At 64.0% G+C, this 25,986-nt stretch overlaps 1 protein-coding gene across 1 annotated transcript; it reads right to left on the reverse strand.

Annotated features, from left to right (window-relative positions):
• Window positions 1-3,592: 3,592 nt before the first annotated feature.
• Window positions 3,593-25,986, reverse strand: NKD2 (NKD inhibitor of WNT signaling pathway 2). Its single transcript, XM_043601773.1, has 8 exons — window positions 25,887-25,986; window positions 9,160-9,220; window positions 7,879-8,006; window positions 7,025-7,120; window positions 6,373-6,520; window positions 6,020-6,104; window positions 5,236-5,363; window positions 3,593-4,966 (listed from the first exon to the last, which is right to left on the reverse strand). Exons 5-8 carry the CDS (start codon window positions 6,503-6,505, stop codon window positions 3,870-3,872), a joined length of 1,443 nt encoding a protein of 480 aa, XP_043457708.1. The 5' UTR covers window positions 6,506-6,520; window positions 7,025-7,120; window positions 7,879-8,006; window positions 9,160-9,220; window positions 25,887-25,986; the 3' UTR covers window positions 3,593-3,869.

Raw genomic sequence — 25,986 nt, forward strand, 5'->3', positions numbered from 1 at the left:
GGAAGGCCCGGGAGATCTTGGAGCTCCGGGTGGTCTGGGCTCCAGGGCGTGTGACCAAATGCTCTGGGCTGCCCTCCAAGCTCCCACCCCGCCTTCCACCTGTGTTTCCAAGCTGGCGGGAGGGCAAGGACGTGAGGATGGGCAGGTTGGGGGACACGGCCGTGGAAATGCAAGACAACAGGGCGCCCAGCGGGGTGTGAAAGGTGAATTCGGGTAAATAAGACCAGAGATTGCCCAGAACAGCTGGTGTTTGACGACAGCACTGCCAGCACACGGCCCCCTCTGCAGGTGCAGACGACCCCGGACCCCTCCTCAGACCCCCCCACACACACCTGGGCTCTGCAGGTGACCCCGGGCCCCCCCGCGGGACTCAGAGGGCAGGAGGGACCGTCTGCACAGCCTTGTCTGCAGTGTCTCCATCAAAGGAAAAATACGTGACCACAGCAGGAGAAAGAAGTAAAGAAAGCCGTGTCACACTCAAAATAACCCCCAGGGGAGGGGGAGGGGGGAGGAACTGACTTCACCCAAAAGAGACACGGAAACGAAGCGCCGTGGCCGTTCGAAGGCGAGGAAGTTGACGAGGCCTCGTCTGGACCGGCAGCCCAGGTCAAGGGTCGGAAAGGTCGCTGTGGTCACTTGCCTAAGGCAGGGGCCCCACGGGGGTGGGTGGGAGGTAAGGCAGGGGTGGAGACCAGGGCCTGAAACCCCGTCCGTAACTGAAGTTTTCATCGGTGGAGACCACGAGGTCACCGCTCCCACAGTCACTCGGGACTCGGGATTCATGCTCTGTTGATACGGGGGTGTCTCTCCTTCCCCGGGGGGGGCAGACCCCTCCAGGACTCCCTTGCCCCGTGTCCCCAGGTGGGCAGGCGCCCCCTCCCTGCAGGGCTGGACTGGGCTGGGCTGCACTGTCCCCTCCGCTCTCACCAGGGGCTGTCACCCAGGTCTGGTGCCGCTGGGGCCCCTTTTCCGGTTGTGGTCCTCGCTGGCCACCCACCCCTTGGCTCCGGCTGCCAGGCCCGGGGGTCCAGCCCCCGCTGGTGCCTCTCCCGGGGCAGCTGGGTGCATCATCGCTGACCGCTGGGGGAGGGGCTGCAACTTGGCAGTGGGACTGGTCTGCATCCGAGCGGCCTGTCCCCAGGGTTCTCGAGTGAGACATCCCACGGAGCACGGCCCCCAGCTCACAGCATCTGTGGAGGCATCTCGCTGAACCTTCTGCTTTTCTCTGCTCCTCGTGGGTGGCAGGAAGCACACTCACCACCAGCTCAGAGGCCGGAAGGTGGCTGTGGCTCTAGTGGCCTGTGCCCCCGCCCCTGCCTGCCAGAGGTCATCTGTCTGCCCAGGGGCGCTGCGTGGGTCTCCATGCCGGGAGGCGCCCCACTGTGGGAGTCCCCCGCTGTGCCCGCCCGCTGTGTTGTCCGCTTGAGGATGTCTGTCCCATGGGCACGTGCACCCTGGGTGCATCCCAGGAGGGGGCTGCTCTGCCACAGGGCCAGTGCGTACCGGCGGCACCCAAGGATGGAGGCGGGACCCACCGACCCGTCACCATTTGGGGAAAGACGTGGCCCACGCTTGTGGGGCCACCGTCATCACAAGTCTAGTGGCTGTCTTTGCAAGGGCCGTGTCTGGGCCTCCTGCCCGGGTCCGCCGCTCGCTTTGGCTGGCCTGGCTCACCGAGCTAATCACCGCGGCCACTCTGTGTCCTGACGGTCAAGCAGGTCACCTGGCTTTTCACGTTCTCGGCCCTTTGCTTCTCCACACACTACAGCATCCGGTGTCGAACCACCGCAGAGAGCCGGCTGAGATTTCACCTGGGACCAAACCACTGCTCCGAGCTGGCAAACCCGGGCACGCGCCACACCCCTCCGTTTGGATCTTTCTGGGCGACTTCCGATAAAGTTCATAGTTTCTGTGTTGAGATCCTATACCGAGGCTGGGAGGCCCCAGGGAGGTCCGTGGGGGCAAACCTGGCCGAGGCCTGAATCCTGAGCCCGGAGCTCTGACGTCAGAGAAGACGGATGTCCCCGCCCAAGGAGAGAGACAGAATTGGTCTCGGCAGAGACAACTTCCACCCCGGCCTGACGGGTCCGCTGGTCGCCGCACACACTGGGAGGTGCTGAGTCAGACGCCAGCACCTCCAGAGACGCCCGCATGGACCCACCTGAAAGTAATGCTTCGCCAGCTCCCTCGCGCCCTCAGCCCCATCAAGTGGCACAAAGTTAACCATCATACCATCTGGAAAAAATCAATTTCTAACCAGTGGTTGTGCTGTGGAAATAAAATTGCTTTTTGACATCGACTTGTATCTAGAGGCTTGGCTAATCTTACTCTCAGGCATCTGAAGACGCTTCTGGATTTTACTCGGTGCCACCTGTGGGGAATCCTAGCGGGTGTGCTGTTCGGACAGTACCTTTGCTTCTGTTCTTTGCCCTGCTGCTCCGAGGCACTGGTCACACACATTCCCTGTCTCGGATGTGGGCTGGGCTGTTTTCCTGTTCGTTTGCAGATACTCTAACTAGATCAGGGGACCCTCCAGTTCCTGGCTTGCTGGCCATCGGCTCTGCATTGTGCGGGGACATCGCCTCAAGAGGCCTCCCTGCCTGGACCCCCTGTCCCCCGTTCTGGGGGCTGTCCGGTCCGCTGGGCTCAGACCCCTCCCGGACGCACGCGGCAGGGTGCTTGGTGGGGAAGGGTGGGTGAGGCCCCCAGTGCCCACCTGCGTTCCGGACCATCAGAAAGTGCCCGGACCTTCCGCTTTCGCTGGACCTCTGGGCCCACCGTCCCGCTGGCCTCCTCCTGACACTTCCCATGGCAGGTCACGCCCACGCCACAGGGGGCTTGCGGGCTGCCCTCCAGTGTTCACTGGGCTTCTCTGGTGTGTTGGTGATGTGCCCGGCACCGAGGATGAGGCGTGGGCCCTCCGGGAGCCTGTGGAGCAGAGGCGTTATGAGGTCCCGGGCAGCGGGTGTGGGTGAGGCGAGCAGGCTGGCACAGACACACAGGTCTCCCCGAGTAGAGACAAATGTGTAAGTTTTAGGCAGAAAAGAGGAAACAAAGCAGGGAAATGGTCCCCTGGTGGGGTGGGGTGGGGTGGGGTGGGGTGGGGGCTCCCCCAGGGCCAGGGGTGGCTTGGGGGTCTCCCGGGGGCTGGGGGTGGGACGTGGGCCCCAGGGAAGACGCCAGATCCTCCGAGATCCCCGCAGACTTTACAACAGCCACGACCCAGGAGGACGTCCTGAAGAGCAGGCAGGGGCAGATGTTACCCCGACCCCTCCAAACAGATCCCTGTGTACAGAGAGCCACCGTCTCCACTTGAACCCTGGTCCTCACAGCCCCAGACGTGGTACCAAGTGTCCCGTTATCACGAGCCAAGCTGGGGACGTAGGTTTTCGGGTTGCTTACACGTTTGAACTTTAGAGCAGAAACACGGGGAGGAAACCCGCAAAGACAGAGTCGCGTGTGCCTGCACGTGCGTCAGTCTTCCCCCTACCCGTGCTCGTGTCGGACGCGCCCTGGGCCCGCAGGCTCCGCACCCCTGTAGCCTCGCGCCGCCTGGGGCGGCGGTCTGCCCGTATCTACCGGAAGATCTCGATTGCAAACAGGGCCCGACGCGTTGCAAATGCACACGCGTTCATTGTGCCTGAGGGGGGACCTCACGCGACGACCACTGACGCTTCATCCTCAACAGCGGTGCCACGAAGGCCAGTGAAAGCCACCCACACAGACACGCAAGCTGCCGGGGAGTCGGAGTCGGCGCGCCTCTCCAGAACAAAGGAGCAGTAACTTCCTGCCTCGGTGGGAGCGCTGGGGCGGGGTGAGACTTCCTGCTGGCCCACAGCCCTCGTCCTGACGCCCAGAGGGAATGGGGATCATGCCTTCCCAGAGGGGGACCTGGCGGAGGCCGGGCCTGCCGCCACGCCGCTTCGGGTCTGCGTCCACCAAGCACGAGGGGCCGGCCTGCCGTCCACGTCTGTGTCCGCGGAGACGCCGGAGGCCCCTCCTGCAGCCCCTCGGCCCTGCCTGGCCTCCCCGCCCCGCCCCCCGCCCCGCCGCCGCGTTTCCTGACGACGCCCCGTCCTGCGCGGCCACCCCCCTGCCGCTGCCCCCTTTGGACTTCCTCGTGAACGGATTACAGGAAGGGCCACGTAACAGGGAGCCCACACCGGACGTGTGGCGTCCGAGCAGAGCCCCTCCAGCACCACAGGGGCCTCGTCTGGAATCACAAACAAGAGCAGATACCGGCTGGGTTTGTCCACCCGCGGAGGGTGTCTACGGGGCACGCGGAGTAGCTTCAAAGCTGAGACGCCAGTGGCGTCCCACGTGTCCGTGCGGACACGGCCTCTGTGGGCAGCACGGCGCGGGGAGGCGGGGGCCAAGGAGGCCCTCCCCACCAGGTCCATCGGCGCCACCTCCGCGGAGCCCATGCCGGGGCCGGTGCGCGCGGTTGGCACTCGGAAGGGTGGTGGTGGTGGTCGTCGTGCTGGACCGCGGGCACCGCACAGCCCTCCCCCACCAGCGGGGGCGGCGGGCCCCGCACCGCCTCGTGCTCCGGCACCGCCTTGGGGGGCGAGTGGCCCTCCCTGCCCCTTCCCTGCCCCTCTGCCGGTAGCGCTTGTGGCCGTAGGGCTGCGGCGGGAGCTGGGGGGGGGCTGGCCGTCCTGGGGGGCGGGGGCCGGGGCCGCCGGCAGGTGGGAGCCAAAGGCTCTCCCGGGCTTGCCTCCGCCGGGCGCCCCAGGTGGCCTCCCTGAGCCCTTGGGGGACCTCAGAGGCTGCTTGTCCTGCCCCTGCAGGCGGGGCTGCGCGTCCAGGGCCCTGGCGGGGTCTGCAGCCAGCAGGGGGTGGTCGGCCAGCGGCTGAGACCTGCGGTGGTGCGCATCGTGTGCATCCGCCTCCTGCGAGTGGGACCTGCTCTGGGGGTGCACGGCCTTGCCCTGATGCTCCTGCTTGGCTGGTGCCGGCGGGGATCCTGCAGACACGGGGCACCCCTGAGACCCACCCCTGACACCCTGCGCAGGCCTGGGACGCGGGACACCCTGCGAGACCTCTGCGGGGCCCGGGACATTTCACGCCGGAGCAGCACACCCCGCACACCCGACTGGGACGCCCACGTTTGGATGCGGGACTGTCGTGAGCTTTGTCGCAGGGACCCGGGGACCCTTGCGGGGAGGGGGCTCCTGTTCCCGGGGCGTCCACACACGGGACTTCAGACCCCGAGCGCTGGTCTCCGGTACCTACCAGGTCCGAACTTAGACGTGTAGTTCTCGATTCCGGCCAGGTCCAGGTAGTGGTTCCTCCGCTCCGTGTTCTCGTCCACGCGGCACGGGCCCCGTGCACAGCAGGGGTGGGGGTCAGCGCCCGGCCTCCTGCGTGCACCGTGGGGATGAGGGCCTGAGTGCTCGCTGCCTCACGGGCCACAGCAGGCCCTGGGGGGACTGGGGGACGCCTGGGCCAGGTGGTCTCCGGATCCCGGGCAGGGAGCCTCTGTCCGGCATCCACTGCCCCAGAGGGGAATGGGAGAAAGGCCCTCGAGGACGGCCAGGTCCCCAGCCAGCCCCGGGGACCCCAACAAGACCCCAGCAGCACCACTGGGAACCCCATTCGGAACTTACGGGGGCTCCAGTGTCCTCCCGGCTAGAGCCTGCAGCCGGGATCGGGCCACCGCCGTGGGACCTCCGCACAGCCCGGCCACCAAGACACCACGTGGGACCGCCGGGCGCCAGAGCAGGTCAGACGCAGGGTCCGAGGCCAACCCACCACTGCCCTTCAAACCTCACCCAGCACTCAGACGCCGAGTGCACTCAGCTCCAGCAGAGCGCCAGCCGCCAGAGGGGCCCCCAGACGGTGCCCTCACCCTGATGGCGGGCAGTGCCCGGGCTCCTCGGCCGGCATCCCACCCTCCACACCCAGATGCCTGACTCGGTGGCTCTGTCCGGAGGGGACAGCCTTGAGGCCTGCAGGCGGCAGGGGTGAGTAAGCTGTTCCCACTGAGGACACCCCCGAGGCAGAGCCCCCCACTCACCTGACATGTGCCGACAGCCTCTTGTCGGCCCCCCGGGGGTCCTCGCTGAGCTCGCCCTCCGTCCTGCAGTGAGTGGGCTCCCGGTCTGCGGGGGGGGGGGGGGGGCAACCCTTCACTCGCTTAGTCGTTGACTCGCTCAGTCACCCACTCACTCACTCGTTTACTGAACAGACAGCTTGCCCTTGGCGGGGATGGGGCACTGATGGTACACAGAGGTGACGGGGAACCAGAGGCTCAGGAAGTGAGCGGTCCGCGCCATGGGGACGGGGTGTGCAGGACAGGCTGCTAGAGGGAGGAGGTGGCTGCCACCTAAAGCAGGGTCTCCGGGGTGTCTGAGCAGGGGAGCCCCTCACCTTGGCCTGGGGGAGGACTCTCCTTTCTCTTGCTGGAGGACTCGGGGCTGACGGTCAGTTTCACACGGAGGGTCCTGCTGCTGCCAGAGGAGTGGCTGACGGAGGCGTCGACGGCCTCACAGATGGTGTGCATCAGGCTGGACACGTCCTGAGGACGCCATCAAGTCACCGGCACAGGCAGATGGGCGGGCGGCCCTCTGCTGCCTCCGGGCCGTCTGCCTGATTCACACGGCCTCCCACACAGACCCAGGGACGCCCACAGAGCTTGTCTCAGTGGCCTTTTTGTGCCCCCGAATTTAGCCCAGCCCGTGCACCGGGCAGCCTGGGACAGCCCTGCTGTTATTGGGATCACATCTCTGGGACCCTTGCCATCTGAAACTGACTCTATGTTCAAAAGACTTAGGAATCAGATAAACTGTCAAAATTTTGCTCGTTAAGCCAAACACGTCCTGCACGCACAGGCCGGCAGAGGGGAGCCCCTGGGACTCTCGGCTGCCCCCCAGCCCCGACCCTCCTCACCGGCCGCCCGGGAAAGGTCCGGGCCACCCCCCTCCCTCCCTGCAGGGCAGGGCTCTGAGAGGGCAGGCGGGGAGGGGGCAACCTCTGTGTGTCTGCTGTCCCAGCCTTCCCCGGGGGCCGCCTGGCACCTCACCTCCCTGGTGGCTATGCCATTGTTGTCGAAACCATAGAATGTGAACGTCCACTCCTGATGATTGTCCTCCTTCACCGAGACGTCGCACTGGAGCGCCTGCAGGGCACACGGGACAGAAGGAGGCAGGCAGGGTCGTCCTCACCCCACACAGGGGGGCCTGGGCCCTGGGCCCTGCCTGCCCTCCAACACCAGCCCCTCCCCCACTCCAGGTGGGCAGGCACAAACCATAAGTCGGGACCTCCTGGGATGGGGGGGGCACCTAAAGGGGGGGAGCACCATCCTGGCCCAGGACCTCCTGAGGGGGGGAAGCACTATCTGGGCCCAGGACCTCCTGACCGGGGAGCAGCATCTTGGCCCAGGACCTCCTGAGCGGGGAGCACCATCCCGGCCCAGGACCTCCCGAGGGGAGGAAGCACTATCTGGGCCCAGGACCTCCCAACCGGGTAGCAGCATCTTGGCCCAGGACCTCCCAAGGGGGGAGCACCATCCCGGCCCAGGACCTCCTTGCCCAGGACCTCCTTGCCCAGGACCTCCTGAGGGGGGGAAGCACTATCTGGGCCCAGGACCTCCTGACGGGGGGAGCAGCATCTTGGCCCAGGACCTCCTGAGTGGGGAGCACCATCCCAGCCCAGGATCTCCTGAGGGGGGAGCAGCATCTTGGCCCAGGACCTCCCGAGGGGGGAGCACCATCCTGGCCCAGGACCTCCTGGCCCAGGACCTCCTGAGGGGGGAGCACCATCTCGGCCCAGGACCTCCTGAGTGGGGGAAGCACTATCTGGGCCCAGGACCTCCTGACGGGGGAGCACCATCCCGGCCCAGGACCTCCTGGCAGGCAGGGAGGAGCAAAGACCTACATCGATGTTCAGGTGCCTCTTGCCCAGCCCTCATGGGCCCTCGCGGCTTGCTGCTTTCTCTCCATCAAGCACGCCAAAGAGCTGTCCTGTGCTGCCTCGGCCCTCGGCTTTCTCAGGGGTGACTGCCACTGGAGGGAGGAGAAGGCTGGGAAGGGTCCTTTCCGGGTGGGGCAGAGGGATACGGCAGGTGTGGCCGGGGAGCCCTGGAGTCCTTGCCAGCCTCTGGTCCCCTCCATCAGGGTCCAAGCTGAGAGCCCACCCCCCAAGGAGGCACCAGGGACCTGTGAGGAGGGCGGGGCGGCCCTCACCAGGGTTAACCAGGTGCACCGTCCTGCCTCTGCCCCCCGCACCCCTGGCAGCAGTGACTTTGGAGCCCAGGGGAGGAGGCCCCCTGCAGGCCAGGACAGGGAAGTCCCTGCCCGAGGGGGGCAGGAGCACCATCCGGGCCCCGCCCAGGATGCCCCCTCTCCCCATCTACTGGGTCCAGTTTCCCCTGGACTCCAGGACCCAAGGGATGCCTGTGTGCTGAGCGTCAGTGGGAAGCACCCAGTCGCCAAACGAGTCAAGTGCTCGTCTCCGGGCTCATTTATTCTCTGGGAGAGGAGCTCAGGCCTGTCCTGGCTTAGCACCTGCTGGCAGGTGTCCATGCTGGTGGCAGTGGGGGACGTGCTCAGGGCCTGAGCCCCCAGCTAGGAGGGTCTCGGAGCCCCTCTGAAGGCAGCCTTGCTGGTGAGCCTCCTTATAACCCCACACGATGCACATCTGATGACAACCTGTCACGCTCCACGGGCGGACTACCCCACTGAGGATGCAGACGTGTGGCCGGGACTCTGGCCAGTCAACATTTCCCAGCTGACCGTTCCCGGCAGCCTTCTGCTGACACAGGATGTCAGACCCAGACCCGACCCTGGATTTGCCAAATGGCTTTTATACAAAGCCTGGCCATCCCACCTGCACGCCGGCTCATGGGGATCCAGACACATAAAAGGTCAGAGGCCCTTGTGACTCCAGCTTTTGCTCACATCCCTAGATCCAAAACCCAAGACCCCTAAGCCACGCAAGGAGCCCTGAGAGAAGTGTTATTTCGAAGTATATTTTAAGGCCAAACTGCCTTTCAGACCGGGGACAGTGGCACCTGCGACAGCCCCCTGGGTTGGCCCGGGTTTCAGGGACATGCCAAGGCGGGCTGTCCCGTCACCAGGGGCTCAGCTCGTTTTGAGCGCAGTTCCTGCTTGTGCCCTGGGTCAGGCTTATCGATGAGGGTCGGGGAAGGAGACTTACCCTGTAGGGGACACTGGTCCTCCCGGAAAGGTCCCTCCTGCAGGTCCCCGCTGAGCAGCTCCTGCAACAGCAACAGGACAGCCAGATGACACAGCTCAGCAGCAGAGACCCAGGCACGAGCCCTGGGCACCCGAACCGGACGCCAGCCTCCCGGGCTGTCATATGCTCTCGGCTGAGAGATATGACCTCTCCACACCTCACTGAGCCTCAGATTTTAGAAAGCAACCCCCACCCCCCGGGGTCTTCCGGATGCGACTGTACCGTGTCCGGAAGGTGTGGCTGCCTGTGCGCACAGCGGCCGCCGTAGAATGCACCCCGCGTGCCCGGGTCGAGTGGCATGGCCTTTGCCTGAGCCCGCAGCATAGCCTTTGCTGTTAGCGGACAGCCCGGCACAGGTGCCGGGCTGCCCTCCCCCTCGGCTGCCAGAGCCCAGGGCGGCGGCGGCGGGGAGGGCGTTCGGGGCAGCCGGAAGGCGTGAGAGGACCCCGTAGCCCATCTCAAGGCCAGTTAGGGAAAAATGGGGAAAGAGCCTCAGCACATCCGAGCGGCTTCGGCAGGAAAACTACTGAATGGAAGTTCGGGGAGTCGCATAAATAATTCACAGAAGCAAACAACGTGGAGAAAGAAACACCAGACGTGACCGGGGAAGCCGCCTTGAATCGAAAGGGCCCCAAGATGGTGTGGAAACCGGCCACCCCAGGAACCAGCGAACCTCCCAGGGGCCTTTGTGGGGAAGTGACGATTCTTGTCCCTGAGACTGGTGATTTCAGACAGATTCGTCCCCGTTACACAGACAGCCTTAAATCTGTGCTGCTTTGGCTGAAGAGGGGGGCAGAGAGCTTGGATTGGGACACATCAAACCCACCGCAGCCCCTGGCCAGATGTGCTGCGGGCCCTGCCCAGGGGGCCCCAAGGGGCCGAATCCCAGATGGCGGGGTCCCATCAAGAAGAGGGCGTAACCATCTGCCCCTCTGGGAGTCCCAGCAAGGGCCCACCTCCCACAGCAGCGCCCTCCCCAGCCCGCCAGGGTGCCCCCACCCCTGCCAGAGCAGCGACAGCCTGCCCACACCCTTCGTTCCCCGCCAGAGGCCACGTCTCTTGCTGAGACCGCCCCCAGCTCAGACTCCCAAGCTCCTCGTCCTCCCTAGCAAGTGGCCCCTCACCGGACAGGCCCTGGAGGAGGCCAGGAGAACCCAGCTCCCCAGGGGAGGGCTGCCAGATGCCCCCACCGCTGCCCATGGGTGCAGAGACACTGGGAGCTCAGACGAAAAAAGTAAGCTTCTGGCCTCCCCTGAAAAGCCAGAAGGTCCAGCCACGTGTTCCCAAGGATCCCCAGGACCCTCCGCCCCTGGGGATACCCCCACACCACCCCCCACCCCTGGGGAACCCCCACGCCATCCCCCACCCCTGGGGGGACCTCTCTCAGGCATCCTTCTCCTGTGGGGGACCCCCACGCCACCAGAACTGTGGCCACGCCGGGCCAGCCACCCCGTGGTGTTAGGTCTGAGAGGTCACGTGCACGTCCTGGCCGGGACCAGCTCCTGTCAAGGCCATGTGGGTGTGGGGGTTTGGGGTTATGCAAACAATCCCCCCAGGAGGAGTCTACTTTTCAGATTTCAGCGTCTGTCTTTCTTGGAAACCCATTTCTCTCACCCCTGGAAATACCCTGAGGAAAACCGCTTTTCTAAGACCTCTTCCTTCTCAACCCGCTAAAGCGTGGGCTCAAAAACTGCTCTCTGTGGAATAATGCTGAGCATTCTGGAAGGATCTCATGGGTCTGCTGTAAACACAAGGCCACGGTGAGAACATCCTGAGCACAAAGGGGAGGCTCAGCTTCCGCCTCAAAGCCAGGCTGCGACCGGAAACGGGGGGCAGGTCGGCTGGAAGGGACAGCTGTGTGTTTGCTCCCCAAGACAACACTCGGCCTGCCTGAGAGATGGGTTCTCCCCCGGATGCTCGCTGTGTGTTGAGTCCAGAGGAGTGACAGCAAGGACCTGAGCACGTTCTGTTGTGACAAGAATCCAGCATCTCCACGGAGGGCGGGGCTGCTGGGACCCACGGTGGGCGGTGGGCGCGTGCCTCCCTCCACCTCGCCCCTGCCAGCTGCTGCCCTGTGAACTGCCCCTTCTTCTGTGTTAAAAAAATGCATAACTAGGGGCAGCCGGGTGGCTCAGTCGGTTGGGCGTCCGACTTCAGCTCGGGTCATGATCTCACAGCTTGTGACTTTGAGCCCCACATCGGACTCTGTGCTGATGGCTCGGAGCCTGGAGCCTGCTTCCGATTCTGTGTCTCCCTCTCTCTCTCTGCCCCTCCCCTGCTCACGTTCTGTCTCTGTTTCTCAAAAATAAATAAACATTAAAAAACTTTTAAAAGGCAGAATGGTCCACTCAGTGCACCTCACAGCTACCTTGTGACTCCCGACCTGGAGCCCTGGAGCCTCTAGGGTCCTGGAAACGTTGGCCTGTTCCTCAAATGTAAGGTCAAGGCTGCTTCCACTTCTGAGGGGCAGGACTGGGAGAGAGGTGGGAGGGAGGTGGGATGGGGAGTCCAGGCAGGGGTGAGAGGTGGGGCGAGGGTGACAGATGGGGTGGGGGTAGGGAGGGAGAGGAAGACAGAGATGGGGGAAGCAGGGGAGGGGAGGGAGGGGAGGGAGGGGCCCCGGGCAGGTGTGTTGCTGGCATTTTCCAGAACCAGATGCTCTTGGCATAACAGCCACTGGGGCTCCCCAGACCCTCAGGGGAGGGTGGCCCGAAATGCCGGGTGGCCCCTCACGACCATCTAGAAGGTGCTGTTCAAGCATCCCCATGAAGTCGGAAACAAGGGGGGTCCCTCCTCGCAGGCCCCACCGGCACGTCCGGGGCTCCCGGCCCCTCCACGGCCACACCACCTGCCCCCCGCCACCGTGGCCCGGCTCACACCAGCTCCACCCCGCGCTGGGGGCTGCCGACCAGCCAGCAGGGTTTCTGACCGTCGGGGACGTGATGACAGGAGAAGCAGGTGGCTCTACAGCAGAGCAGGGAGGGTCTTCGGGTGGCTGGACGGGAAGGAGCCCTCTCAGCCTCCAGCGCGCGGCTCCTGCCGTCGGCACCGCTGACCGGCCGCGGGACTCCCAGAGACCAAGGGCTGCAGCGTCAGGAGCCCCCAGGACCACCTCCCCCGGGTTAATCCCGCCGACGGGGGCCGCCCTGGGTGCTGGGTGGCCGGGTGGGAGGCCAGGCAAGGAGCTGCCTACCGTGTGGCGGAAGACGGTGGAGTGACAGGGCAGATGGGGGTTTGCGGGCCCAGGAGGGGAGGCCGAGGGGTGCAGGGCACAGGCCCGGCGAGCGCTGCGGGTGGTGGGGGCCTCACACTCGGGTTCTCGGGGTTCAGGACACGGGGCGGGATTGACATGGGGTAAGAGGTGGGGAGTCTGGGCTCAGCACACAGACCCGGGCCTTGTGGGGAAAGGCAGAGAGCGAGGCCAAGGGTCAAGAGTGCAGAGCCCTGGGGAAGACGAGGGCCAGGGCGGGAGGCTGCAAGGGTGGCGGGGGACAGGAGCCCCAGCCTGCGGTCCCATGAGGGCCCCTGCCTCCAAAGCTCTTTGGATGAGAAGAACCCCCACGCCTGCCTGCCAGGAATCCGAGGCGGTTGGGGGTCTGGGGGCGCGTCCGCCCACACGCGTCTCGGGACCCGGGGTAGCGTTGCCCCCATACTCTGTTTTGACGAGAGGAAGGCAGGAAGGCGGAGACCCGCCATCGGGTGGAGTGTGACCTCGAGGCGACCCGCCAGCGAGTCTGTCTGGATCGCCTCGGGCGGCTTTGAAGTGCGCCTCTCGGTTTCCGCAGCTAAACAGTTTCAGATGTGACACGGCGGCTTCACGGGCTTGATGATTCCGACACGCGTGCTGAGGCCCAGGGGCCCCGCTCAGGACTCCGGACCCTGAGACCAAGGCTCCCGGGGAGGCGGGCGGGCTTCAGCTTCTGGTTCTTTCTTTCACAATGACAAGGCTTCCAGATCTGAGAGCGGCCTTTCCAGATTTTGTCCATCGGTGCTTCTAGGTTAGGGCTGTCTCGTCAGACTTTGTAATCGCCAATCTGGAATTTATGTCTAGAAACCCGGTCATTTGGGGACCAAATTACCCGAAATAAATGTGTCTGTCTCTTCACACGCCAGCTCTCTGCTGGAACTTACTCCCCAAATGAGGTCGGACAACAAAAATGGTCCCTCTCTGTCTCATCCCCAACACAGTTTGCCATAAAATTGCTTGTTTTATTAAGAAAGACACAGAATGCATTACATGCCCCGCTTCCCCTGGTCTCTAGAGGTTAATAGCACCCACTCCCCCCAGAAAACACCCTGAGACTGTCCCCGAGGACCCCTCGCTTGGACCTTGCTGGAGAATGGTTGCCAAGCGTGTGGCGGGAATGGCTGAGAAACCACAGCACGGGGGACAGGAGCGTCAACCCAGGACACGCCGCGGAAGAAGCAGCCGGCCCCAGTGCATGGGGATGTCGGGGGGAGAGGACACATACGTGTGAATATACACGTGTGGGATGGTATCTCGTGTGCACACACACACGCGCGCACACGGGTATGCACATGCACACACTTGCACACACACACTTCTACCCCAGATAATTGAGAAGGGGCCATAAATATGCTAAAATCATCCCCAGGGACGTTAGCATCCGGGAACTGTTTTCAGTCTAACACTAAATGTTAGAGAACACTTTTCTCAGCTGACCTGCAGACTCAATTGCTCCCAGACACGCCTGCTCCTGTCTCTGTCTTCAGAGTTAACGATTTATAATTTCCCAGAAAAAAGAAAATCAAGGGTGACTGACCTTCTGTATCCTGCTGCTGTCCTCTGAGCTTACTGGCCAGAGGCCACAAAAACACAACACAGAGCCCCCCATCCCCTTGGGAAGCGGCTGCACCCCGGGCCGGTCCTGTGTAGACAAGGTTGAACGCGCCAGGTTTAAAGTGCAGACCCAGAAGCCGGCTCCCCTCTGTCTGAATCTTCCCCGGGAACCCTGACTTCTCCCGTTCTTTCATTTGTATTAAAGCCTTATGTTTCCACTTCACCGGAAGACTAATCCCAAAGCTGGAAAAGAACCCGTGGATTTTAGGTCTCTTTTGTTTGTTTGTTTTTTACTTTAGAAGGCGCTGTCTGCTCTGTGAAGTCCGTGTGCTGAGCAGAGAAGAACGGGCTGGGAGTGTTGAAGGGCTCCTATCTGGTTCCGGCACACGACCCTGAGGACTGGGCTACTCTGGGGAAGGTGATACGCACTGTTTCTTCCTCTGGAACCTTCTCGCTCGCGTCACGTGCAAACACAGCCCTCGAACGGCAGGGACGGACGGCCCCCGCAGCCTCTGGGGAGACCCCTGAGCTCAGAGGGAGCAGCTCGTGCCGGCCATGCCCCTCCTGTGCCCGCACCCCTCCCACCCTCAAGGAGGCCTGCACACGTCTTAGTTAAGCGATGACCCGGACGCAGAACCGGGGACTGCAGGTGCGAAGGACGAGCCCCGAGTGCAGGACACATGCCTGCCGGGCCGCTGGTCACACTGCCCTCTGGCCCGGGACTCGCCCCACCCGGTGTCCCCCCCGTGCCCCGCTGTCTGACTCCCGCAGCCCGTGAGCAGCGCGGGGCCCGCCTGGGTTGGGTCCCGGCTGCACGGCTCTACGCGGCGCGACCCCGGGCCATCCCCTAACCCCACCGTGCCTTGGTTTCCCCTCTGCGGAAGAGGGGAATGGCTGTTGTGACGGGCGGCCCCGACCCTGCCGCTGCAGCGAGCGGGTCGCGGCCAGAGTTCGTAGGCGAGGCCTGCAGGGGTCGACAGGGGCTGCAAGGCCCCCCCCCCCGCCCCGCCCTCCCGCCGCGAGACTGGAAGATGTGGTTGCTCTGCCTGCCTTACAATTTCTCTCCTTGTTGTTGGTTTTCAGCAACTGGATTGTCAGACATCCTGGCACAGTTTTCTTCGTTTGCCTGAAGGCACGGAGCACCTTCGGCCTGTGGTTTAGAGTTTTTATTACGTTGGAAAACCTGGGGCCGTATTTCCTGAAACCCTTGCTGGTCTCCCCCTTCCACGCTCTCTAGGCGCGTCGGACCAGGACGGGGTCCCGCAGCCCCCGGCGCTCTGCGCACACGGCCGTGCAGGCCCCTCTCTGTGCTCTGTCCCGGCCCACGTCTACGGTGCCGCTGGCCGGGCGCTAGCCTCCCGTAGGGAGAGGTCACCGACGTTGCCCGCCACTGCGCGCTGCTCACTGGGGCGCGTGTCCTCCCGTCTGGAACGTGCGTCCGCACTTCCCACCTCCGGTGACGTTTCCTCTACCTTCGTGAACACGTGAGACGTATTACCGTTTTCGTGTCTTCCGGGCTGTTTCTCAGCCCTGTTATGGTTCAGTCTGCGCCGATGGATTTTCTTCAGGTCACGGTCATGAGGTCTCAATCATTCACAAGACCGAGCAATTTCGATCGCACGCTGCAGGTCGGGCTGGATCCTGTGGGGGCACAGCGCTGTTTTGTCACTCCGTGCCGTCCCCCGACGGCCCAGCCTGGATGCACTGCCGAGGGGACCTGACTTCCCACACCTGTCTGGACCCCACAAGCCGCCTACACGCTCCTGGCGGCTCCTTCCCAGCTTCTCACCTGTGCAGGTCGGCCCCCACCTGGGCCCGCGGGGACCCCCTGCCCCTGCTCTCCAGGCAGCCCCTCCTCTGCCGGTGTCCCCGCTCCCTCTTTCTACGCTGCGACCCGGAAACCAGCGCCTGCTCCCCGTGCCTCCCAGGGGTCACCGCCCGCACTGCGTCGTCTGACGGTCGCTGTGTTCCGTGCCCCGTGCAGTCTCCCTGCTGTGTGAGGCAGGACGGCAAACGCGGTCCCTCCATTGTGACATCGGTTTCCGGGCAGCTGGGTCAGCGCCTCCGGCCAGCCCAGTCCCCGGGCCTGCACGGCCCTCAGCGCGACGCCCGTGGAATCTCGCCCCGGTGTCTCCCCTCAGCCCAGCCACTCGCCGTCTTCACTCCTCGTCTCTAGGGAGAGAGGGCAGCCCCTGTTCCCAACTTCAATTTGCCCTCGTTTTAGGAGGCTCTCCCTCATCCCGTGAGGCACGGCGCGTATCACTCCCATGGTGCACTCCCCCGTTTCCGCATTTATGTGTCGAGAACGTGTTGCACACCGCACAAGGTAAACCATAGAGACGCTAGTGCTAATGGTCTGATTGGCCTTCTTTCGTCTAAAAGGATTCTTGACAATTTTAAAAGCCAAGCCCCCGACACACACACGTGAGTAGGGCGTATACACCCATATCGCACTCTCACACTGATCTGGCTGACGACTCTTGAAACACACGAAAACCGCCGTGACCAACCCCAGCCGCGGAGGGAGGGGACACGGAGTTGGCTACACCCCAAATGCAGCCTCCCGGGGCTGTACTGTCCACGTGGCAGCCACAGCCACGGCCACGTGGCCATTTAAATTTCAACGTATTCAAACGGAACCACGTTAGAAATCCATCTCTCTGTTGCACCGGCCACATTTCAAGCATGAGGGCGACCCCTGTGGGCAGTGTGGGTACTTCCAGTCCAGTTCTACTGGACGGCGCCTAGTCCCATGCCCCCACCTACAGATGGAGAAACTGAGGCCTGGAGACGTGTGCAGGCTCCCCAGGCCACAGGAAGAGCCAGCTGGACCCTGGCCCGCCCGGCCATCCTGCCTTGCCAAGGCCTCGGTGAGCGGCTTCAGGCCAGGACCGAAAGTGGGGCCCACTTTGCACATCCGGAGGCCCTGACGTCTGACCTGCCGCATCGTGGCTAGGAGACGACCGCTGTCGGCCGTGACCCCGACCTTGGCGCCCTGGGCAGAGCGGCTGTCTAGGCCCGGGCCCCACCCTGCTCCCAAATTCAGCCTCCAGGCAAGGGCTGTCAAGGGCACCGTGCCCCCACACTGGATGCCCCGGAGGCAGGCAGAGGGAGGACAGCCGGTGCCCAGCCCCGCTCCTCCCGTGCTGTGGTTCACGTCCCGGGTCTGAACCCGGTGTCTGGATGTGTTGGGTCACACTGTGGAGGGCGCTCTGCAGAATGAGAAGGCAGGTGCCAGCAGGTGCCAGCCAGAGAGGGGTCCTGGGCCCCATGAGGAAGGCCACTGCACGGGCAGCAGAGGGCAGAAAGGGTGTGTGCCGGGTGGCCCCTGCCCTGCAGGACATCTTGGGACAGCCCCTCAGGGGACTGTGTCTGGGCCTCCACTCGGGCACTCGGTCGGAGAAAAGCCGGCCTGCGAAGGTGCCTGGAGAGAACGCGCGCATCTCTGGTAGCGCGCACCGAGCCACGTCTACCCCTCCCACCCCACGTCCACGGGACCACGGGGTCCGGGCTTCACCCACACCCCAGCCCCCGCCGCACGGCGCACACGCAGGAGGGGAGAGAGCCCGCGTGCCAGCGGAGCATGAGAGAGCCCGCAGCAGAGGGTCCTGGCCGTCCCCCGCCAAGGAAAGAGGCTGCCGGGTGCAGATAAGCAAACAGGTTTGCCAAAGAGCCAGTAACACCGACGCACGGCTACTGAGGTGTTCCGAAGCCTGACAGGTGACACCCGTGCCTCCTCTGGGGGCACAGCAAACAGCCGACCTGTGCGCCTCGTCACTGCCGAGGTCCCCACGTGACGGCAAGCCGAACTATGCTCCCAGCTCTCTGCCCCCCCCGCGGCGTGACCAGCTCTCTGACCGCCCCCCCGGCCCCGTGACACGACAGACCTGTCACTCGTCTTGGTGGCCATCTCACGCTGCCACAACAGGTCCTCGTGGGGTTCCACGGGAAGGACGTGTCGACGCTCGTGTGGAAGACAGACACGCTCAGGCGTGACCTGGGGCGTGACCTGGGGCGTGACTTGGACCGGTCCAGGCCCTGCCTGGTGGCTGTCTCCTTACAAGGAGCAAGAAGGGGGCAGTTAGCCACCAAGAGCCCTGGACAGACATATGGACGGACGGACCGCTGGCTCGTGTCCCCCTGCAGAGAGGCTTTTGTCTGGGCCTCTCGTGGGGCTGGCTTCCAGCGCTCTTCCCCATTTCCTGGGAATCCCTCCAAGCAACGATCGCTGCATTGAGATCTTTCTGGAAACCCTGTTCCATGCCCAGAAAACAACTCCAGGACCTGGGCAAGTGAAGGCCAGTCCTGAAGCCCACCCCCCCCCCCCCCCAGAGCACACAGATCACTCTATGCCTGTGTGCTTCCACTGGGTGAGGTCTGCAGACCGGGAGGGGCCCGGAAGCTTCCGTGGTTCAGCCTGCCCAGAGGGGCCTGTGGCCAAGCGCAGAGAAGGAGCAGGTCTGCAGAGGCCCAGGATGAGACAGCAGGTGCCTATCCTCCCAGGAGGGGCCCCAGGGCCTGGTGAGCGCAGGGCAGGCCGGAGTGCAGAGGGCACCTGGGGGGACACAGGGACACAGGGCCCACAGAACCTCAGAAATCCAGCTGGGCTGAGGGGCACTCAGATGTCCGCGGGCAGGGCTGAGCCAGAAGCCACACTGGGGCGGTGGGAGGTCAGGCAGGGGGGTCCACGACCACAAAAGACCTGGCTACACTCGGACTCCTGGGGGCGTGGGGAGGCTCCTGTGCAGGGGTGCGGGCACCTGGCTGAGCGGGCAGCAAAGGGCAGAGGCTGAGTGGGAAGCCGGGGCCTGCAGGGGTGTGCGTGGTGAGGACACAAGGGTCTCAGCCTGGTGGAGACCAAGGCCGGTGGAACTGCTGAGTGACAGGGAGACAACAAGGGCCCAGGGTGGCCAGCCAGTCGTCCTGCGTAGATGAGGCCGTGGGCACGGGGCTGGGGAGACACCTCAGGAGTTTAGGCCCAGCACAGCCCTGGGGGACAAGGCCGGCAGGCAGCTGGACAGGTGCTCCTGGGCCGGGCAAGGTTGATGGACACTCCTGACATGTAGCTACCAGGGGGCAGGAAGAGACCCCGAGGAGCAGGAGTGGACGGGCCCCGGGACGGGGTGCTGGTCACCCAGGCCAGGAGCCCAGAGGATGGGGCTGTGGGCACCGTCCTGCTCCCGACACTGAGCGTGAAACCCTGACCTCACCAGCAGGAGGCGAAGAATGTGCCAGAGTCCCACAGCCAATGGGCAGCGAACCATCGGGTCTGGGGAGATCAGCGCTGCCTGAAACCTTCCCACGACAGCCTGGGCTGTCCACACAGTGGGCAGGGAGCTGGCGCAGGTGGGACTGCCTTCAGAAGGAGGCTTCAGGCTGGGGCTGTGGGCTGGGGGCTGCAGGTTGGAGGTTGGGGGCTGGGGGCTGGGGGCTGCGGGCTAGGGGCTGCAGGTTGGGGACTGCAGGCTGGGGCTGGGGGGCTGGGGGCTGAGGGCTGGGGGCTGAGGGCTGGGGGCTGAGGGCTGGGGGCTGGGGGCTGAGGGTTGGGGGCTGAGGGCTGCAGGCCAGAGTGTGTGGAGAGGAGGGTGAGCTTTGGGGAGCCCAGTGGAAGGAAGAACTGAGCTTTGGGGAACCCAGTGGAAGGACAGAGAAGGAAGGACTGAGGGGCTGCTTGCAGGGGTCCCTCTGGAGGGTCAGGCTGAGGCAGAGAGAAGGTAAGGAGAGCCACCCTGGGCCTCCCCTGCCCCTGAGCTCCTGCAAGAGGCCAAGTCCCAGAAGGACACAGGCTTGGGACCCGAGACCCACGGTTACAGGCGGGCCCACGTCTGGGGAGGGTCCTGCCATCACGGCGGGGGCTCGGGGACGAAGTCCGGTGGCCTCACCTTCCCGACGGCAGGGAAGGCTACTGAGTCCTGGCCGTGCTCGGAATCCGAGTCCTCCGAGAAGCTTTAGCGGCCGCGCTAACATAATGTCCAGGGTCAGTTTTGGTGTTAAAACTGGTATGTGGCTTCCCTTCTCTGCTTCAGACCGAGTTATACTCTCCTCGGAGGACATCGCAGAATGAAAGGAAAACAGATCCTTCCAGTTCCGGCTGCTATGGGCTGCCCAGCGCCGCGGGCAAACTCCAGCTAGCACAGCAGGCGGGACAGAAGGGACCCAGTGTGACTGGAGCGGAGACAAAGGCTGCCGGCGGGGCCCCCGAGGCTGCAGGGGTGGCACAGGACACAGGTGGGGTCCCTGTGAGGACCTGCATCCCGTCTCAGCCGGGCTTCTCAGCAGAGGGGCAGCCCCCGCGAGGGTCCTGACACAAGCCAGCTCTCCGTTCTGACAGGTCACTGTCACACACGGTGGAGCGTCCAGAACGATGGCTCTGGCCTCACATGGAAATTGGACGGTGCGGCTCTCCCGTTGAAGGCGGGTGACCCCACGCTCCGGGTACCTGCACCTGGGGTCAAGTTGTACAAATGAGGCGGCACTGAGCCCGTGAAGGCCCATGGTCTCCCTGGGGAGCACCAGCCCAGCCCCTGGGAGGGCCTGAAGGTTCCAGGCAGGGGTCTTAAAAGGCCTCCCAAAAGCTGACGTGTGAGTAGACACCTGAAGGCAGGGAGGCGGTGAGCCGAGCTGTGGGGATGGGCTTCCAGGCAGAGGGCAGCACGTGCAAAGGCCCTAGGGCAGGACCAGGGAGGAGGCAGGGGCAGAGTGGGTGCCCCTGAGCAAGGTCAGAGGTGAGACGCAGGGAGGGGTGTCAGCCTCTCAGATCTTCCTCCCTGAGGAGGTGCTGGCATCAGCCCTGTGTCCCCAAAGCCCCTTCAGCTCCGAGGTGGAGGGCGGGTCGCAGATGTGTGTGGGCGGCGGGGCGTGGGGAGCAGGTCACAGCAGAGGCGGGGAGAAATGGCTGATTCTAACCCTCAACATCAAGAGCCTGAGTTGACGGGTTTCCCGAGGAACGGGGTGAAGATGGGACAGGCGGGGGGACAGGGCCTGCTCGCTGGCATGAAGAGAAGGAGGAGCCTGCGTCCTGCGGGTGGTCTGGCTGGAGAGTGTCCTTGGCACCTGGGGACGCTGGTGCCTGTGGATGCATAGCGCCCTCAGGGTCTGCCCGGCCCAGGGGCTTGCTGGCCTGCGGGGGGTTCCTGAGGTCTCCCTCCTCGAGCTACAGCTCCACACCCCTGACTTGGCCCCAAGTCGACGCCAGCTGTTCCGGGTGCAAAGCGACTGTGTCACGATCCCTTTAACAGACCCCCCGGGAGGGCCCACCTGCCAGCCGCCCTCCCTTCCAGGCTGGCCGCGGAAGAACCTAAAGCTGACCCAGATGGGGCCAACCAGGGATCTGGGGAGCGCGACTACTGTGCCTCAGCAGCCGAGAGCTTGTCTTGACACCAGAGGCCTGTCTGCGTGTGCCCAGCACTGCTCAGTGTTCCTGCTCAGAGAACGCGAGTCTAGAGGTTCGTTCTGGGATCAGCAAATCCCGAAACAGCTATTCAGCTGTGGCTCAGTGTGGACGCTCTCGGGTCGGCCTCAGAACAAGGGCCTCCGCTGACGCGTTAGTGTGAAGGCCGCACCAGCCTCGACGGGAAGCTTTGCTACCCACGGCCGCTGCTAGTCCCTTTTAGGCCAATGAGGAAAGCAGCGCGTTCCAACCTGGCACGTCGTGGAGCTGTACCGGGCGGAGCGGTGCCTCCCGGAACCCGCGTCTCCCTGGAACCTCGGATCAAGACCTTATTGGAGAACACGGTCTTTGCACATGTCGTCTGTTAAGATGGGATCGTGCTGGATCTGGGCAGACTCTAACCAGTGGCTGGTGTCCTTGCAGGAAGAGGAGGGGACACACAGAGACACGGGAAGAGGCCACATGTGGACCTGGGAAGGGATGGGGCTGTTGCGGCCACAAGCCCAGGGACACCGGCTGCCCCCGGAGCTGGAGGAGACCAGGAAGGACCGTCCCGCAGAGCCATCAGGGAGGCACAGCGCTGCTGACAGCCTGGTTTCGGACTCCCCCCCTCCCACCCCGAACCAGCACAGAATAAATGTCCGCGGTTTTAGGCAGTTTGATACAGCAGCCAATACGGGTAGCCCGAGGCTGCTTTTTTATATGATTATTTTAAAACACTTAATTCTAGGGTGCCTGCGCGGCTCAGACGGTTGAGCTTCTGACTCTTGGTTTCGACTCAGGCCATGACCCCACAGCTTGTGGGATCGAGCCCCAAGTGGGCTCTGTGCTGACAGCGCGGACCCTGATTGGGATTCTCTCTCTCTCCCTCTCTCTCTGCCCCTCCCTGCTCACTCGCTCCCTCCTTCTCAAAAATAAATAAGTAGACTTCAAAAAATAAAATAAATAAAAGAAAATACTTCATTCTAAGCCATTCCCAGCACGTGCTTACATTGATCAGCTATCCATCGACTCCGGAAAGATGTGGAACCCGGCGCCCGGTGCCCACATAAGACCGGGGGTCCAGCTTCCTTCAGGAAGAACCACCCACACCCTCCTGCTGGGGTCAGGGGCTGATCTGCTCCAAATCACCTGGGGACCCAGGGACCCCACAGCAGTGGGCTGGCCCCTCCTGGGTTAAGCACACACATGTGGGCGTCCCCAAGGACCAAGAGGATGCCGCACCCTGAGATGGTCAGGGCCCGCTGGGCCTCCCCACAGGCCAGCGAGCCTCCAGCAGGCCTGAGAGAAAAGGAACAGGAGAGGCAGCGGGGGAGAAGGGGGCGCAGGAGGGGCCGAGGGGGGTTTCCCTGAGAAGAGCGGGGGCAGCCGGGCCCCTCAGATGCTTACACGGGAGCCCACGAGTGCAGGGGAAGGAAATCAGTGCTCGGACGTGGGTGTGTTCACCTCACACTCCTCTCTGGGCCCCAGACCCTGTTCCCGGCTGGCACCGGCTGGCCCATCCGGCGGCCCCATGGCTCCACACGGCAGCATGGACACTTGGGGTTGACACTCGGGGCTTCATTCAGCAGCGAGACGGGCGTGTGGCCTGCGGGCCGCTGTGGGTCCTGCCTTCGCTTCGTGCGGAGATCCCGGCACGGCGCTCCCAGCGCGGGGACCACCCTGGTGCTTCTCTGAAGCTCCCCGAGGGCGCCTGTGGATGAGGAGGCTCCACGCTCCCTCAAGCCGCCGCCCATGAGGACACAAGCCGTCACAAGCCCGCCTGTCCCCGGGGCGGGCGGCCGCACCTGCCATGTCTCCCGCAGCTTGCTGGGAGCTTCTCGGGAGACCAGCAGCCCCGGAAAGTGCCTCTGCGACCACGGTCCAGCACGGGGGACAGGCTCTGCCGGCCAGACCCCGGCCCACCGCGGCCAACACGGAGGGGTCCTCTGCCCTGGCCCCCGGCCTCGCCTGGTCCTCACCTGCCGCCCCGAGCTGTCCCCACCTGGAACCACCTGGAACCACCACCCTGCCGCCCGAAGGCCGTGCCCCCGCTTTAGAGACAGCACCGTCAAGTGCTTCTGGTGCTGCTGCCCTCCTTCCTGGTAACGCCCTGCATGTACGACCCGCGGGACCCCCTTCCGGGGTCCTCTGGGCGGCACTTGCCAGCACCCCCCCGTCACGCGGCACAGCCTGGCCCCGCGGGGGGCACTTGGCAGAGGAGACAGGTCCTGCCAATGTCAAACCGTAGCGTTTCCCAGAAGCAACAAGGAAGACCGTTCCAGACCTGGACACAGGCGGTCCAGCTGCCTAGAAAATGCTAATATTTACAAGAGTGTTTTAGACGTGCGCTAAGTAGGCACCAGGGGCCAGCATGGTGCACGGACGTTAAATGGGGGAAAACCGACCTCATTTCCTTTATTTTGGGGGAAGACAGGAGGTGGGCACACACTTAATTTCCACCAGGTGGTTCGCCACAGTTCTGGTGACCACACAGGGCAGCTCGGTCGGCACGGAACCACTGACCAACTGCAGAAAAGGCGCGTGTCCCCCCGGGCCGCGCTGAACACTCCGGCTGGCCTTCCCCGGGCACCCCTGGGGGGCAGGGCCAAGAACAGAGCTGGACGGCGCAGAGCAGAAGGGAGCAGGACGCCAAGCCGTAAACAGGAGGAACGTAGGACCCGACCCCCAAACGTCTCTGACCGAGCAGTTTCCGGGGTCCGAGCCCGTGCTGGGCAAGAGCCGCCCAGGCTACGTTCAGGGACGCGGTGGCTGCAAGGACACCAGTGCTGGAGTGAGGTACACCTGGGCCAGTGGGTCAGCCTGAGGCTGGTGCCGGAGGCTCACATCCCCGCGGCCAAATGAGGGAGACACAGTAGAAGCCACGCTGTTGTTTCAAAGCTGAATGTCTTTCAGGTCATTCTGCTCTTCCTGTATCCTGGTGTGAAGACACCTGCTTCTACCAATCAGCTTGGGCGACTCGAACAGCACACGCTGGGGGCTTGTAAAGACACTCAGTTCTCACACTTTGGACACCGGAACCCCAAGGTCGAGGTGGGGGCAGGTTCCGTGTCTGGTGAGGCCTCTCTCTGATCCTTAGATGGTGTTTCCTCGAGTGTCCTCCCACAGCAGATGGGACAGGGACCTACCTCTGTGGGGCCACTTCTAAGGGACTAACGCTGTCACAGGCACTCTGTCCACATGACCTGAGCACCTCCCAAAGCCCCCACCGCCTGACACCATCACCCCAGGGCCAAGCTTCAACAAACAGACTTTGGAGGAACGCAAACATTCAGATCACAGCGGAGCCTAGAGGGCCCTTCCGGGACCCGTTGTCCTGGAGGGCCACCCCGGGACCCGTGGGCCTGGAGGGCCATTCCAGTCCCAGTGCCGTGTTCTCATCGGCAACAGCGTGTTCTCTGCGAGCCCCGTGGCCCAGCAGAAGCAGGCCGCTTGGTGCTGGGACTGCCCCGTGTGTCACCGCCACGTTCCCAACCAGTGAGTGCGCTCGCCCAGAGACCTCCTGAGTGCACAGAGCCAGGCCCTGCGCCCACGCCCCCAGGCCTGACCTCGATGTGAAGTTACAGGCAGGCGACGTTTGACTGACCACATGCAGGACGGCCGAGCTTTGACGAGGCTCCAGCCCCTTACTGGCACCTCTCTCTGACGAGGGGGAAAAGGCAGAAACCAGCAGTGCCGTCTGGTCCCCTGCACGGAGGGGCACACGTCCAACCGGCGTTATTACGAGGTACCCAGAAAATGCCCTCAGGTGCATTCCCTACTTCACGGCCCTCCCAGAGAGCACGAACGTGACTCCAGGGTGTCTCCTTTTCAGGATACATCTGAGCCCTTTCTCAGGACCCCGCTGCACAAGTGTCTAAACAGACGTGGAATTTTTATTTAGCAACAGCCAGAAGAACGTCCTTCAAATAAGGGAGCTGATGCACTCTGCCTGCCGTGGACTTTGGGGGTGTGGGGGCAGACAGGACAGGGGCAGGGGCCTCGGCCACCTGGGGTGGCCCTCTACAGGGACCCAGTTCACGCCGATGCTGGGACCACCTTCTGCTTGACAAACTGTGGGTCTACTTTACTCAAGGTCCCCCCGGTACCCCAGGCAGGGGCCGTTCTCTGCTTCTAGACCCAACACCTTTCAAACCCACTCTGCCCGACGGCTGGGTCTTGAGCCCACAGTCGGGGCCCCTGGCTGCGCATCTGGAGCCTGCCTTTCCCATGAGCCTCCCTGCAGGCCAGTGGCCACCCACCCCACAGACGGGAGGGGCGGTGGTCTCAAACCCCAGTGCAAACCATTGACCCTAAAGCATCTTGATGCCCAGCCCCTGCCCCCGCCGCCTCCAGCTGGGATCCTGAGGCCCTGGTGCCACAACACCCCAGCCTGGGACTCAGAGGCTGGGCAGGGACGGGCTCTGGGCCCAGCTGGGGTCACCCCGGCGGCGGGCCACCTCGCAGGTCCGGACCAGGGGTCACAACTCTGGCGCCCGCTCCCCGGCCCGCGCCCACCTGCTTGCCGCCGACGCGCCGCTCTGCCTCCTCCGCGCCTTTGTGGCCACTCGCGTACGCGGACACCGCGAAGCTGTCCCCTGCGGCCGCGCGAGCAGAC

Source organism: Prionailurus bengalensis, chromosome A1 (genome assembly GCF_016509475.1).
Source record: "Prionailurus bengalensis isolate Pbe53 chromosome A1, Fcat_Pben_1.1_paternal_pri, whole genome shotgun sequence".
NCBI classification, from domain to species: domain Eukaryota; kingdom Metazoa; phylum Chordata; class Mammalia; order Carnivora; family Felidae; genus Prionailurus; species Prionailurus bengalensis.

What these genes read in the sequence shown, in the direction of transcription:
- NKD2 (XM_043601773.1), bottom strand. Translation starts at nt 6,505, where the DNA reads ATGCACACCATCTGTGAGGCCGTCGACGCCTCCGTCAGCCACTCCTCT. An exon ending in GAGTCCTCCCCCAGGCCAAG is followed by an intron (nt 6,105 to 6,372) that starts GTGAGGGGCTCC and finishes CCCCCCCCGCAG; the next exon opens with ACCGGGAGCCCACTCACTGC. An exon ending in CACGTCTAAGTTCGGACCTG is followed by an intron (nt 4,967 to 5,235) that starts GTAGGTACCGGA and finishes CCGTGTCTGCAG; the next exon opens with GATCCCCGCCGGCACCAGCC.